The sequence below is a fragment of the Rhinoraja longicauda genome, chromosome 5 (assembly GCF_053455715.1).
Source record: "Rhinoraja longicauda isolate Sanriku21f chromosome 5, sRhiLon1.1, whole genome shotgun sequence".
NCBI lineage: Eukaryota > Metazoa > Chordata > Chondrichthyes > Rajiformes > Arhynchobatidae > Rhinoraja > Rhinoraja longicauda.
The window spans coordinates 39,422,489-39,438,468 of NC_135957.1; the positions used below are offsets into that span (position 1 = coordinate 39,422,489).

Here is a 15,980-nt window from a genome sequence, read left to right on the forward strand (position 1 = left end):
CATATCCACCTAAATATTATCCTACAAAATCCATGGGGTTGTCATTGAGTCTAATTTCAGTCTTCTCAGGCCAAGACGAGCCACCAGACAATTTCTCGTCAAGCGAGTAACTAACTCCTCCCCACCCGTCCGCGAATTTCACTCGTATAAATTAGAGTCAGAATACGTTCGCAGGCACTATCTGTAGTTAATATTATCTCGATGAACTGCTCTGAGTTCCGCCTTAGTTTAATGACATCATCGGAAACCTATCTAGTTGATGTTAGTTCAAATCCCCCTTCAGCCCCTCCGCCACAATATTCTGCAATCGTATTATTAGTTCAGAATTTATCCAAAAAGAAACGAATACTTTCATAAGCAGGGACCTTCGCTGTTAACGTAGCTTCACATCAGAACTATAAAATTATTAAAAAAACTATAAAAGAGTTTAGCCGCAATTGCCCCGAACGCGTGAATAGCCAGATGTAACCTTTGGACCTCCCGATAACTTTTGCAACTGCAGTGAACTTCACAAACAGATTGGCCGGCTGATTATATAAATACCGAGCCAGGACACTGCGTAGTCACTTCAGTGGAAGATCACTGGAAGGAGCATCGGCAGCTCAACATGGGCTGTACCACGAAGCTCAGTCTTCTACTGTTGCTCGTTAGTTGGGCGTCTGCACGTAAGTTCATAACAATTCATGACCCATTAAATGCCATTTAAAATATGGTATATTCGTGCCGCATTTTATGTGCTGTATACTCAAGTAGATATTCAATTGCTGACTTATTTAATCTGAAACCTACATTTCATATCTTACAAAGGAAGGACAGTAATTCGTGTACATTCCGAGTAATATTAATCATAATTCGTTCACGTTAATTAAACTTGTTACGCTTTAGTTACAACGAGAAGATAAATAATGTTGTTTCCTTTAAAACACAACGAGACATAAGAAACAATTAATCAATTGATCTTACGCAAATTAATATGTTTAAAAGTCATCTTTGAGTAGTTTACCTCGACTTTTCACATAAATAACAAAACCACAATTTTGCATTGATTATTAACGAAATAATTCAAAGGATTGTTGCAAAAATCATGCGTTTAATGTGGTCGGGCAAAAGTTTGAAAAGAAACGCAACCCCATTATGTTTAGTTATTCACTTTAAAATCTATCGTCATTTTCTAGAATATGGATCCGAAGACAAAAACTACGCACCATGCCAAAGTAAGTAGTGTTAACTCGTATTACTACTGACATTTGACAAATCTCACGAAGTATTTTGAGACCAACCACATTTCCAAAACGGGGAGATGAAATCGCATCTTATTTATTTGGCATTGATTAACCTAGACAGCTTGAATTGAACTATCCACAGCGAACAGATTTCAATGTTGTTCCAGCAAGCGATGGAAGAGAACATCGGGGGCAATTGTGCAATTTTGACAGTACCTGACATAATTTTTGTAATAGCATGAGGAGACACGGTAATCTTACATTCGGCTAAATGATTACATTTTTTAAAAACTGTCACAGAACCATAACATATAAGCAGTGGTTGTGGATGTTTGATGCATTTTGTTGCGGAGAAACATAAGCATACTTTGCAAAAACGCAATCCTGGAGGAATTCAGCGGGTCGGACAGCATCTGTGGAGGGAATGGGCAGGCGATGTTTCGGGTCCGGACCCTTCTTCACACGGGTTGCCTTTACCCGCTGAGTTACTCCTAACACTTTGTGTTTTGCTCAAGATTCCAGCATCAGCAGTTTATTTTGACCGCATTTTCTAATCTAGTGGATCAGCGCTGCCTACCGGGAACTCGAAATGTTGCAGCTGTAACTCGCTGTACAAAGCAAACCTCGATATCATCATAATCATAGAGCGATCATCACAAGGCTTAGATACGACTCCCCCAAAAACACACACGGGTCTGGTGATCAATCGTGTAGCATCGGTTTCAGGGTGAGGGTTTTTTTACGCGACATGTGAACGATAACATAAATTAACTTTGTCCAATGTAGAACATACCACTCGCTTCAAAAATATGAAGATGTTCTCCTATAGCTATGAAGCCCTGACCTCCAACGGAATAATCGGGATGGCCAGCTCACAATCCGGTGTCCAGATAGCATGCACAGTAAGTTGGAATTTCTGTCGAATGGCAATGTAAGACCAAATGTTACTCAGAAACCCCCCAGATGATCTGTACTTATTTCCAAAAATGAAATACGCATTGGTGTTGGAAATCCGAAATATAACCGGAAAATGGCAGGACATCTCGCCACGCTGATGACTTCTTTTCCCCCAATATTACATTTTATCATATATACACATTGGTCTTTCTCTACATTCGTTGATTCATCAATTCCATATATTCCCTTCCAATGTACTGATGCCATTCACGCTTCCTCCTTAAACAATGCACCTGAAGTGTGGCATAATGGTGCAGCAGGTAGAGCTGCTGCCTCGTAGATAGAGACGTAGAAACATAGAAAATAGGTGCAGTAGTAGGCCACGAGGCCCTTCAAGCCAGCACCGCCATCATCGAGGCTGATCATAATTTGAGGAAGGACATCCTTCCTATTGAGGCAGTGCAGCATAGGTAGGTCCATGAGGTTAATCCCCGGGATGGCGGGAGTGTCATATGAGGAAAGATTAGAAAGACTAGGCTTGTATTTACTGGAGTTTAGAAGGATGTGAGGGGATCTTTGAGAAACATATAAAATTATAAAAGGACTGGACAAGCTAGATGCAGGAAAAATGTTCTCAATGCTGGGCGAGTCCAGAACCAGGGGCCACAGTCTAAGAATAAAGGGGAGGCCATTTAAAACTGAGATGAGAAAAAACGTTTTCACCCAGAGAGTTGTGAATTTGTGGAATTCTCTGCCACAGAAGGCAGTGGAGGCCAATTCAATGGATGAATTTAAAAGAGAGTGAGATGGAGCTCTTGGGGGCTAGCGGAATCAAGAGGTATGGGGAGAAGGCAGCCATGGGTTACTGAGTGTGGATGATCAGCCACGATCACAATGAATGGTCGTGCTGGCTCGAAGGGCCAAATGGGCTTCTCCGGCACCTATTTTCTATGCTTCTATGTTTTAATGATCATCCAAAATCAGTAACCCGTTTCTGCTTTCTCCCCATATCCCTGATTCCATCTGTCCTAAGAGCTCTATCTAACTCAACTCGAACGTGGTTTGATCCTAACCTCGAATGGTCTCTCTTTGGAGTTTGGACATTTTCCATGCAAAGGCGAGGCTTTCCTCCAGGTGCTCATGCTTCCTCGCACATCCCAAAGACATGCGGGTTTGTAAGTTAATTGGCCTCTATAAATTGTCCCGTGTGCTGGGAGTGGAAGAGAAAATGGGATAATGTAGAACAAGTGTGAATGGCTGATCGCTAGGCCTGTTTCCATGCTGTATCTTCAAACTCCAAACTGTAAAATATTTGAGAGACTATTACACAGGCAGTTGGATTCTAGTCTGTGCTCCTTCCCTACCAAACCTTTCAAGTAGTTGCACGAAGATTCAGTGCGATCCTCACCACCCACTCTGCCCCCTGGAGGCATTTGCTTGCAGATATCTCCCAACAAGGAAAAACCAACAAGTTTCAGCAGAACAAAATGGACAGTTCGTAGATGATCTTTCAGCAGCAGTTGATGGTTGTCTCAGTATGTATGCCTGGGAGCAGCTTACAGAATAGAGTTATGTGTTACGTACCTGGGGAGAACCTTCACAAGGAGTACTCAAGAGACAAGAATGTTTCATTGTCATATGAACCAACAACTGAACAATGAAATTCTTATTTACAGCAGCATAACTGGCATGTAAATACTATGCACACAGACTATATATAAAAACACAAAATGAACATGTTAATAATCCCAATACTGGTGCAAAAAAACAAAACCCACAAGCCCTTAGAACAACCAAAGACAGTCCATAGTGCGCAGTTGAGATTAGTGTTGTGTAGCGTTCAAGAGCCTGTTAGTTGTTGGGAAGAACCTATTCTTGAATTTGGTGCTCACGATTTTCAGACTCCTGTACCTTCTTGTGAAATTAGTGTGTGGCCAGGGTAATGTGAGTCTTTGATGATATTGACTGCCATTTTGAAGCAGCGCCGCCCATAGATCCATTTGATGGTGGGGAGGTCAGTACCTGTGATGGACTGGGCAATGTCTACCGCTCTACGGCAACCCTTTGCAAGTTTTCACAAGTCCCCAGCAGACCTGAAAGGTGATCAAAACATGGTTTTTGAATTAATTTGATGTGTCGTCAACATTTTTCATTTGCACAAAGCAAAAGGCTGTCCAAACATTGAAATTAAATAATTGGGATAAATGCGTGAGTAAAAAATCATCTTTAAACTGTGGATCTTTAGATGCTAATGTAAACTTTTATTCATATGTTAATTTGCAATTGCACTAATTCTATATTTTACTGCACATTATTTATAGATAATAATGATGAGCTTCATTCTAAATAAAATGTGAGATGATCTGAATTTTTAAAAGAATAATGTATATTGCAAATTCCGCACACCTTATCGTGAAATAAATAATACCTTGCTTACTAACACACTGTGCCTTTTTCCCACAGTTGAACCTTGAAGTGCCCCAGTATTGTGCCTATTCCTTGCGGATAAGTTCATGTAGCTTGAAGGAAATACAGAGCATCAACGCTGATGGCAAGCCAAACTTGGTTCCTTCAAAGGACAGTGAAGCATTCCAGCAGGTTATGTCTAAGTAAGGGACCTCAGTATTTCTGATCATTGTTCCTTATCAGCCTCTCTCGCTCCTTTTAATAATTATTCCTTATCAGCCTTAAGTACTTTTGATGCCATTCATTGTAATACTGTGGAAGTCTGGTTACATAGCGTGTTATTTGTGTTTTTTTCTGACTTACACACAAAATTGACTTATGTATATCTGTAGAAATGGAATCCGTTCATTACTCGGGTGGCCTATATAATATTAGGACAGATTAATCAGAAAATTAGTCCATTGTCAGGATAAATAACCAGTCATATGCAGACAATATGCGCCCAAGCCAGACGGGAACAGAGGCTGACCTGAAATCATTCTTTTGCATCATTAACTTTATTTTGCGCCTCTGCAGACAGATCAATGCAATTATTTTTTCTGTTGACCTGAAAATAAGTCCCAAAGAGTCTGTGTCAACAACTCAAGATGATAATGATAACCTGGGTACTCCAGTCCTCCTACCTCTCCCTAAACTCTTTCTTCAAATCATGTATTGTGCTCAAAGGCTCAAGATTTGGTGTTGAATGCTATTGAAGCTTCAGCAGGCATCCTTGAGTCTGAAATCAGGGTATGCCTGGCTCCCATTTGGATCTGCACTGATCAGCTTCAATGAAGGTCTCTCAATTTGGCAGTAGGCCTCCTACTCACACATATTAGGACATATTCTCTATTTACAATAAAGCAAAGTGTTGCCAAGAATGTTCAGAAATGCCACAATATCAATTTTAATATATTTTAGCCATGCATGCTCATAGAATTGTAGCCTTAGATTCAGGCAGGCACACAAATGTTGTTGAGGCAACTCAGTGAGACTTCTCAGAAGGCATTCATAATCCTGGAAAAATTGAGGAATAATTGAATGCTGAAATTGAGAGTACTTTAAGATATTTAAAGACGATAATATGGTTAAGCATCCTTCCTCATTCGTAATTTATGTAATACTAGACCAAATTGACCCGTTGGGCCCAAACCTCTGCTGCATTGGTGCAGCACCCTCTCCTCCCCCATCCTCTCCCCTCCCTCCCCCTCCACCTCCCCTTTAAAAATATAACACCGATTTCAATGAAACTTCTTCCATTAGCACCAAAGGGACGATGGTGAGTAAGGTGGGCCTAAAATTGTTGCGCTATCGTGTACTGTTTTGGCTGTAGTTCAGGAACAAACAAACAAACAAACAAACAAACAAGTGTTTCAGTATAGAGATGTGATAGGACAGGAGAATGAGATTGGTGGAGACAGCCACAGCAATAGAAGTTACACTGGTATCGTCACAATAGGCCAATGAGACCCTTTGGTTCTGTGAATTTTCTGATTCAATGTTGCTTTATAGGTATGACTTGAAATTCACCACATCGCATGGACATATGGGCATCGCTCTGTACCCACATGAAAATGAACCAACCAATATCCTTAACATCAAGAGGGGTATCATTTCTGCTCTTCTGGTGCCATTGGAATTGAATGAACATGAACAGTTCATTGACATCGTATGTATATTGAAATTGCTCGATGACAATTTTAGTAATTTGAATACAAGAATTAGTTATTAGAAATTCACCTGGCAGCAAGAGCTGAAGTAAACATTGCACAATACTTTAATTTGGAATTATGGGATAATATCATTAGCTGCCTCTGTAGGTGATCATAAGGTCATCATGTTATAAGTGATAAGAGCAGAATTAGTCCATTCGGCACATCAAGTCTACTCTGCCATTCAATCATAGCTGATCTATCTCTCCCTCCAAACCCCAGTCTTCTGCTCCCCATAACCTCTGACACCCGTAATAATCATGAATTTATCTATCTCTGCCTTAAAAATATCAATTGACTGCCTCTACAGGCTTCTGTGGCAAAGAATTTCACAGATTAACCACCCTCTGACTAAAGAAATTCCTCCTCATCTCCTTCCAAAAGGAACGTCATTTAATTCTAAGGCTATGACCTCTAGTCTTAGACTCTCCCACTAGTGGAAACATCCTCTCCACATCCACTCTATCCAAGCCTTTCACTATTCTGTACGTTTCAATGAGGTCCCCTCTCATTATTCCAAACTCCATCGAGTACCGCCCCAGTGCTGTAAAATGTCCATATGTTAACCCACTCATTCCTGGGATCATTCTCGTAAACCTCCTCTTGACATCCTTCCTCCGATATGGTGCCCAAAATTGTTCACAATATTCCAAATGCAGCCTGGCCAGCATTACATCCCTGTTTTTGTATTCTAGCCCTTTTAAAATAAATGCTAGCATTGCATTTGCCTGCTTTACTACTGATTTGACTTGTACATTAACATTTTTGAAATCTCCCACAAGCACTCCGAAGTCCCTTTGCATCTCCGATTTCAGGATTCCCTCACCATCTAGAAAATAGTCTATGCCTTTATTCCTACTATCAAAATGTATGACTCCATACTATGCTATGTTATATTCCATCTGCCACTTCTCTGCCCACTCTCCCAACCTATTCAAGTCCTTCTGCAGAGTCCCTGCTCTCTCTACACTACCTGCCCCTCCACCTACAAACATAGAAACATAGAAAATTGGTGCAGAGGTAGGCCATTCAGCCCTTCGATCCAGCACCACCATTCAATATGATCCTGACTGATCATCAAAAATCAGTCCACTGTTCCTGCTTTCTCCCCATATCCCTTGATTCTGTTAGCCCTCAGAGCTATATTTAACTCTCTCATGAAAATATTCGGTGAATTGGCCTCCACTGCCTTCTGTGACAGAGAATTCCACAGATTCACAACTCTCTGGGTGAAAACTGTGACCCTTGTTTCAGAACTCACCCAACATCGGGAATATTTTTCCTGCATCTAGCCTGTCCAATCCCTTAAGAATTTTATATGTTTCTATAAAATCCACTCTCATCCTTCTAAATTCCAGTGAATATAAGCCCAGTCGATCCATTCTTTCATCATATGTCAATCCCGCTATCTCAGGAATTAACCTGGTGAACCTACGCTACACTCCCTCAATAGCAAGAATGCCCTTCCTCAAATTAGGAGACCAAAACTGCACATAATACTCCAGCTGTGGTCTCACCAGGGCCCTGTACAACTGCAGTAGGACCTCCATGCTCCTATACTCAAATCCTCTTGCGATTAAGGCCAACAGGTCAGTTGTTTTCTTCACCGCCTGCTGTACCTGCATGCTTATATCAGTGACTGATGTACAAGGACACCCAGATCTCGTTGCACCCCTTTTCCTAATCTGACACAATTCAGATAATAATCTGCCTTCTTGTTCTTGCCACCAAAGTGGTTAACCTCACATTTATCCACATTATTATACTACATCTGCCATGCATTTGCCCACTCACCCAACCTATCCAACCTCTTCGCATCCAGCTCGCAGCTCACACTGCCACCCAGCTTTGTGTCATCTGCAAATATGGAGATGTTACATTTACTTCCCTTGTTCAAATCGTTAATATATATTGTAAATAACCGGAGTCCTAGCATTGTGCCCTGCAGCACCCCATTAGTCACTGCCTATTTTCGTATCATCCGCAAACTCGACCACAAAGCCTTCAATCCCCTCATCCAAAACATTAATATACAACGTATGAGTAGCTGCCCCAGCACCAACCCCTGCAGAACTCCACTAGTCACTGGCAACCAACCAGAAAAAGCTCCCTTTATTGCCACTCTTTGCCTTCTGCCATCCAGCCAACCTGCTATCAATGCTAGTATCTGCCCTTTGATACCATGGGCTCTCATCTTCCTTAGCAGCCTCATGTATGGCACCTTATCGAAGGCTTTCTGAAAATCTAGGTAAACAACATCCATTGACTCTCCATTGTCTGTCCTGCTATTTACTTCTTCAAAGATTTCCAACAGATTCATCAAGCAAGATCTCCCCTTCACAAAACCATGCTGACTTCGGCCAATTTTTACCGTGAACTTCTAAGTCTTCATAACCTCATCCTTTATGATGGATTCTAAAATCTTACCAACCACTGAAGTCAGACTAACCAGCCTATAGTTCCCACTATTCTGTTTTGCTCCTTTCTTGTATAGCGGGGTAATGTTGGCAATTTTCCAATCGTCTGGAACCACCCCTGACTCCAGTGATTCTCGAAATATCACTATTAATGCCTCTATAATCTCTAAAGTGACCTCTTTCAGAACCCTAGGGTGCATTCCATCTGGTCCAGGTGGCTTATCCACCTTCAGCCCTGCCAGCTTCACAAGCACCTTCTCCTTAATAATAGCCACTCTACTAACTTCCACCCCCTGACTCTCTTGAATTTCAGGCATGTTGCTGGTGTCTTCCACTGTGAAGACTAATGCATAAAAGTCATTAAACTCCTCTGCCATTTCTTTATTACCCATTATCACTTCTCCTGCATCATTTTCCATCGGTCCAACATCCACTTGCCTCTTTCTTACTCTATATAACTGAAGAAACTCTGGCTATCCTCTTTTATATTATTAGCTAGCTTACCTTTGTATTTCATTTTTTCTCCCCATATTGCCTTTTTAGTTACCTTCTTTAAAAGCTTCAAAACCCTCCGGCTTCCCCCTAATCTTTGCTGTGTTCTCTTTTAGTTTTCTACTGTCTTGTCCTCTCTTGTCAGCCACGGTCGCCTCATTCTCCCCCTAGAATCTTTCTTCCTCTTTGGAATGAAAAGATCCTGCTTCTTTCAAATTATTCCCATAAATTCTTGCCATTGCTGTTGCACCTTCATGCTGGGGTCCTGTTCCAGCCAACTTTGGCCAGCTCTTCTCTCATGCCCCTGTCATCCCCTTTGCACAGCTGCGATACCGACACATCCAATTTCACCTTCTCCCTCTCAAATTACAGATTCAATCTTATCATACATGGTCGCTACCTCCTGGTGGCTCCTTTACCTTGAGTTCCCTTATCAAATCCGGTTCATTACACCATTAAATCCAGAATTGTCTTTTCCCTGGTGCACAGCCTGGGACTAAAGCATAGAGACAGAGTGACATTCAACCCTCGAGTTTATTCTGACATTCACTGCGAGCATAGCTAACCATGCACCCATCTTTATCCCATGTCACCTAATATCGTAAGATAATAAAAATCCTTAAATCACCTTAAATCTCTGATTATACATATAATCACTTGAAATGCAGAAATGTATCTCTCTTTACTCATGTAAGATGAAGCTGCATTATTTTGGGTTAGTCTTTTGTTTTTCAATGTGTAGAATTAGATTCTCTCTCCAAAATGCAATTAATTTCCCACGTACCTTGATTACTACAAAATATCTAGTTTTCTGGATTTTGGGAAATGCACAAATTGAGTTTTTTCTATTATTTCATTTTTGTTTTCAGATACCATTATATTAAATCTTCACTGCATTGCCATTTCTAAAGGACTGAGAACCAGGGGTGATCTAATCAGGACTTCCTATTTCTGCAGCAGGACACCACACCCAAAATATTCTGTTTTCTGACCATAATTCTTCTTTTTCCTTTTTTGTGCTTTTTTTAATCTATCCATTTGTTTAAACCATCCACCCGGGCCTTCACTCTTTTTCGATTTAGAAAATACTTTAGTCTTCTTTATGACCCACTTCGCACTTGGCTGTATAGAAATCTATTTACCACATTTTTGTCTCTTTTGTATTTCTTTGGAGCTTACGATGAATGTTTGATCGGCAAGTTCCGTACATAGCTTTATACTTTTGAACATCAAAGAAATTAAAAACAAAGAAATCTATTAATTGTTATTAAAACTAATTTTCCCTTTTTGTCACTTAGGCAACTGTGTATGGTAACTGCTCGAGCAAGATCACAGTGCACGACAGAACAGGCAATCTTGCTACTCAAATTGCAATTGAAAGAGACCTTTTCAACTGTAACAAATTCAAGGCTGTCACAGGCGACACTAGTCCATTGGCAATGATTACAAGAATGGTAAGGGAAAAAATGAAGTATGAATATTATTGTAATGGAGATTTGTATTGCAAATTATAGAGTCAAAATAAATGTCATTATCTAACAAAATTCTTTCCTAATAACTTTTCATTTATACACATACAGCCGGCAATTAACTTGCCACTTCTATCTAGCAGCCAAACTTGCCGGTATACACTTGATGCAAAGAAGCATGTGACAGAAGCAATTTGCAATGAGGAACACCTTCTTATGCCTGACTCTTACAAGTATGTTGTTTCTCTCAAATATGGCTCTGATTCATAATATGCATGCTCCCAGATTGTTAAAATATCTTTTAAACCATAAAATGCTTATTCCTCCACCTACTTACTTAATGCTCATTTAAATGCATTTATGTCAACCTGTGAGATTTTAAATTACATTCTAGCTTTACTCTTCATCAATTTTGGATTGTTCTTGTATTTGTGTTACTACACATTCCAAAATATCTCAACCTCTGATAGTGACAGTTATCACAGGCAAGCTAATGGTTCTTTTAAACCGCCTTTTCAAAAGAATCAAAAAGTGTAAAGGACCTTTTTGAAATCTTCAATAGTTTTTTTGTTTCCCCAGTAAAAAAACAATTGATTAGGCATCAGGGATAAAGGTACTCAATGCTGTTCAGCTGCCATGTCCTTTCACCTTTTCAGTTTTACAAGGGATAGTACAAAATAAATAAAAAATAAGAGGCAGTGATATGCTGACTCTGGCTCGGAGGTTCTCTGCTTTCTTTAATTGTCAAAAACTTTGCATAACCTCCTATTTCCACATGGACACATCCTTTTCACTGATCTTCTTTCTTTATTTGCTGCCTGCAGTTCAAACAATGTCGGTTCCTTACATTTTGATGTATCACCTCCATTTACCTAGTGTGTAACACCACGCAATCCCCAATGCAAGTTTCCATCAAATCACATCAGGTCCTGTGAGGACCAAGCCAGTCACTCTCTGACCATGGACTGATCTTGCTGCTAGAACTTCCAGGCACACCAGCCAGCCCGTTCCTGCACCTGGTTGGCTTCAGAGCCGGAGCAGTAATACGCTGATGGAAATGTTGCCGTGGCTCCCTCTACTGGTGGATTTAAGTGTATCATATCGAATAATCAACATAGCCACTCCTCCAGCACCCTTTACAGTCCTGAAAAGGTTTCTGAATTCTATTTTGTGACTAATTTTCTCACAAATCTTGCCTGTTCCACTGCTGCCTATCACTCAATACTGTCTTTCCCCTTTGAACATTTGGGCTTTGGAGGAGGATCTAACTGAAATAAACATTTACTAATGAAACCATAACAAGACCTAACCTAAAACATTTGTGAGGCTTTTGACTGCTTCCCATTAGTCAAATCAGGCTTATTCTGACCAGATAATTTCCACCACAAGAAGTCATAATACACCCAGGAACTTTATTAGAAAATTCTGAAAATCAGTGCAAGTTTTCTTTTTGTAATTTCTACAAAATGTCACAGTGGGTGATGGGATAAAGTTGTATTAGCACTTTCTCATTGCTCTCAGCATAGAGTTAATGGAACTTCATAAAACACCATGCCTGGTACATTTGAATGTTACCAGAAAGTAGCCAACCTATCTGCTCATAATAAAAAACTGATTTAGTTTTATACCAAGTTGCAATAATATTGCCAGTTTTAAAATTAGTGGCTGGAGATGGTCTCTCACCTTTTCCACATCCTTGGGCCATGACCCAAGATACGCACTGCATAAGTTATGTTGTTAAGAGAATTGTCCATGATATAGTAATAGATATAAAAGTGATTTTCTTTTTTGTTAGAAATGGACCCGCATCACTTGTAAAGCAGACTTTGAAACTCACGGGAGTCGTTCCAGTTAATGTACAATACTTTGCTAATGGTAAGATGCAGATCTTTGTATGTAAATGTTTTATGGAAATGAATAATAATTTTGCTAAGAATATTCTTCTTTCATTGTTTTGCTCCACACAATAGTAATAATGTAATAAAATTAGCCTCCAGCGTCTTTAACTTTTAAGTGTCTGTGAAATGCATTTTAATTTTAATTTTTGTAACTTAATAAGATGTATGTTTTAAAAATAGGATTATTTTGGATGTGGATATTTTGATTTTGTGATTTTCATTCTAAACTTCATTAATAATTTTGCACCCCAAAATTTTAAGGAATGGAATATCATGGAATTAAGCACCAAAATTCTAATATGATAAAAGGAAAATAGAATTTTTAGTATATTACAGATAATTTCATTAATATCATAAACAGATGGGTTAACTTTCAATTATCCCCCACCTGCCCTTGTTTTTTTGTATGAATGAAGGGGGCCTGATGAATGGAAGCAGGATGAAAATATAAAAATAATATCTGACTGGAATTATATGTATGATGTTAGTGCAGAGCCAGCCTTTAGGGTGGCACAGCTGGTAGACCCTGGTTCGATCTTGACCTCCAGTGTCTGAGTGGAGTTTATACATTCTTCCTGCATGGGTTTCTTCCAGGTACTCCAGTTTCCTCCCACATCCCAAAGGTGTGCAAGGTTGAATGGTCTCTATAAATGACCCCTAGTCTATAGAGAGTGGTTGCGAAAGTGGGATAACATTAGAACTAGTGTTAATGTGTTAGTGATGTACAGGGTGGGCCGAAGGGCCTGTTTGCAGCTGCATCTTTCAATCAATCATGCTGATTGGAAACAGATGGCAACTTCAAAGGGTGTTGAAGGACACGACCGCAACTTTGACCCACTAGTTTGCAAATTGCTCAAGGTGCCAAGCCTCTTAATTATGAACATCATAAACTATATATTAGTGAAGTCCTCAGCTGTAATCTTCAAAGCTATGTGGAGAGATTGCATGTGTATATCTAGTCATTGAGAAACCAAGTGTCTGACTCATAAGATTAAGCTAGAATGGACCCACAACTTACAGCAGAATCAGGCTTGTGACTCCTTGCATTGCCTCTCTCTTCCGCAAAAACTCCCCCAAGACTGAATAAGGGCAAAATCAATCAACCAAACTTAATAATCACACCAAACATTCTTACCTGTGGGTATGCTGTGAAGGTGAGGTGTTCTGTTTTAATAGACGGCTGGTAAAATACTACTGGATTTACAGCAGCTCCCAGAGAGACCTTATTCTGTCACACAAGGAATATCCCAATCTTCCCACCTCAGGTATGGACCCTCTCACTCAACACTCTGTGGGCAAATTACTTTATGTCAGTAGCTGAACTCTCAGCTCTACTATTCATAAATGTGACAGGCCCCTATTTGCCCACTTGTCTCATGATGAGTATGCAACTGGGCCTTAAACAGTTGACATCGAGCCCTTGCTATTATAAACAATTCTTTTTCAGTTAATATATCACTCCCACCCCAATTGCAAACCATGGACTGAATGCCAAGAAAATAAAGTGGGCATCACTTTGAGTATATTTCGGTGCAAAAATGGAAAATTCTTTATCAATCTTTCACAGATGAATTCACGGTCAAGAAAGAATTGACTTTGGAACATGGCTTTGATAACAGAGAACAGAATGCAGATTCTGCGCTGTTGGCACTAAGGAATCTGGCAAGAATCTCTAAGGATGGTCAACGTAAACAAAGGGCTAACTTGTTCCAAATGTTTGTGGCTGAATTGAGGAGATTGGATGGAGGGACTCTTGAAACAGCTTTGCCTCAGCTACTTCAAACGGAAAAACCCAGGTAATCAAGAACATCCCTGTTTCTTGGGGATGTTGTTTTAAAGGACACAATAATAACATTAAAGTGTTTAATAACAATTATAATTTAATAATTGTATGCAGAATTAGCAGTTGACCCGACTACGACTCTAAAATGTCTGCCCTCTGGGACAAGTAATTACTATCTTTTCATTCATAATATAAGATGCACACATAACATAATATAAGGGAGGCATGGTGGCACAACGGTGGAGTTGCTGCCTTTCGTTTACAGCAAAAGCAGCGCCGGAGACCCGGGTTTGATCCTGACTACGGGTGTTGTCTGTACGGAGTTTGTACCGTTCTCCCCATGACCTGCGTGGGTTTTCTCCGAGGTCTTCGGTTTCCTCCTACACTCCAAAGACGTACAAGTTTGTAGGTTAATTGGCTTGGTAAATGTAAAAATTGCCCCTAGTGGGTATAGGATAGTGTTAATGTGTGGGAATCGCTGGTCGGCGCGGACCCGGTGGGCCAAAAGGGCCTGTTTCTGCGCTGTATCTCTAAACTAAACTAAACTAAATAACAGTAATGCTGTTAGTAATGGATTATTAATATTGAGATGTGCTATCTTGCAATGCTCCCTGCCAAGAAGGAGCAAAGGCATCTTAAAACATTTAAGGCACATGTACTGTTGAAAAAGACATGCACAGTCATCATAAATGAAGATACAATATTATGTCCAATGCTGCTGACAGCATCTGGAGCAGTTAAGCAAAGCCAAGCAATGAGATATTAGTACAATGTTCAATCAACCTTGCCTTGCTGAGCTTATTGGTCTGAATGATAATATTCATGTAACTTAACTAACATAATTGCCAGAATACATTCTGTCACTCTGGATGCAATTATCTGGATTTTACATTAAACTCGACCAAGTGGACCCATTGGGCCCAAACCTCTCCTGCTTTATTGCAGCACCCTCTCCTCCCCCACTCCCCTCTCCCCCCCCCCCCCCACTCCCCCCTCCTCCCTCCCTCCCCCCTCCTCCCCCCCAATGGAGGTTGCGTAGCAAACCGCCTCACGGCCCAGGCGGCTGCCATTGCTGGAGTGGGGGTGGAGTGGGGGTGGGGGGGGAGAGAGTCCTGTCCCGTTCCAGTGTGGCGATGTTCAGTGCGGTGGGAAGACGGCGGCACTGGTGGCGGCTCTCCCACTGTTGCTGTGCCAATGTCGCTGGACTCTGGGCGGCATGAGGAAGGCGCTGAGCTGGCCAGCGAGGGCAGGCCCAGCGCCAGGCCTAGGCCTCAGCCTCCACCTCCACCAACACCCGGCCTCACCACTGCTGCTGCTGCTGCCGCCTTTCCCCTTGGCCCACCTCAGGCTCAAGGTTACCCGGTCTCGCCCAGGGCCAGGCTCTGGCTGCTTCCCCCGGCACCAGACATGGCTTTTTCCCCCACTAAGGAGCCTCAAACCTGTCCCCAAGAGTCAGGTGGCCGAGCCCTGGTCGTGCCCGAGATCAACGGGCCCCAACTATGCAGGCAGTTTTTAAACTTTAAAATGTGAATAACTTTAAAAGTATAACACCAATTTGAATGGAATTTCATCCCTAGCACCACAGGAAGATGGTGAGTAAGGTGGGCCTAAAATGCCATGCTATCATGTACCGTTTTGGCTGTA

The 15,980-nt window shown here is 41.0% G+C and overlaps 1 protein-coding gene across 1 annotated transcript in view; it reads left to right on the forward strand.

Moving 5' to 3' along the window:
- The first annotated feature begins 513 nt into the window (after positions 1-513).
- apoba (apolipoprotein Ba) overlaps positions 514-15,980 on the forward strand; it is a 53,970-nt gene continuing 38,503 nt past the window's right edge. The window contains exons 1-9 of the mRNA XM_078399320.1: positions 514-665; positions 1,176-1,214; positions 2,010-2,125; positions 4,584-4,729; positions 6,078-6,234; positions 10,485-10,640; positions 10,767-10,888; positions 12,451-12,530; positions 14,121-14,349. Coding sequence (XP_078255446.1) covers positions 608-665; positions 1,176-1,214; positions 2,010-2,125; positions 4,584-4,729; positions 6,078-6,234; positions 10,485-10,640; positions 10,767-10,888; positions 12,451-12,530; positions 14,121-14,349 — 1,103 coding nt within the window. The 5' untranslated portion in view covers positions 514-607. The remainder of the gene's footprint in view (positions 666-1,175; positions 1,215-2,009; positions 2,126-4,583; positions 4,730-6,077; positions 6,235-10,484; positions 10,641-10,766; positions 10,889-12,450; positions 12,531-14,120; positions 14,350-15,980) is intronic.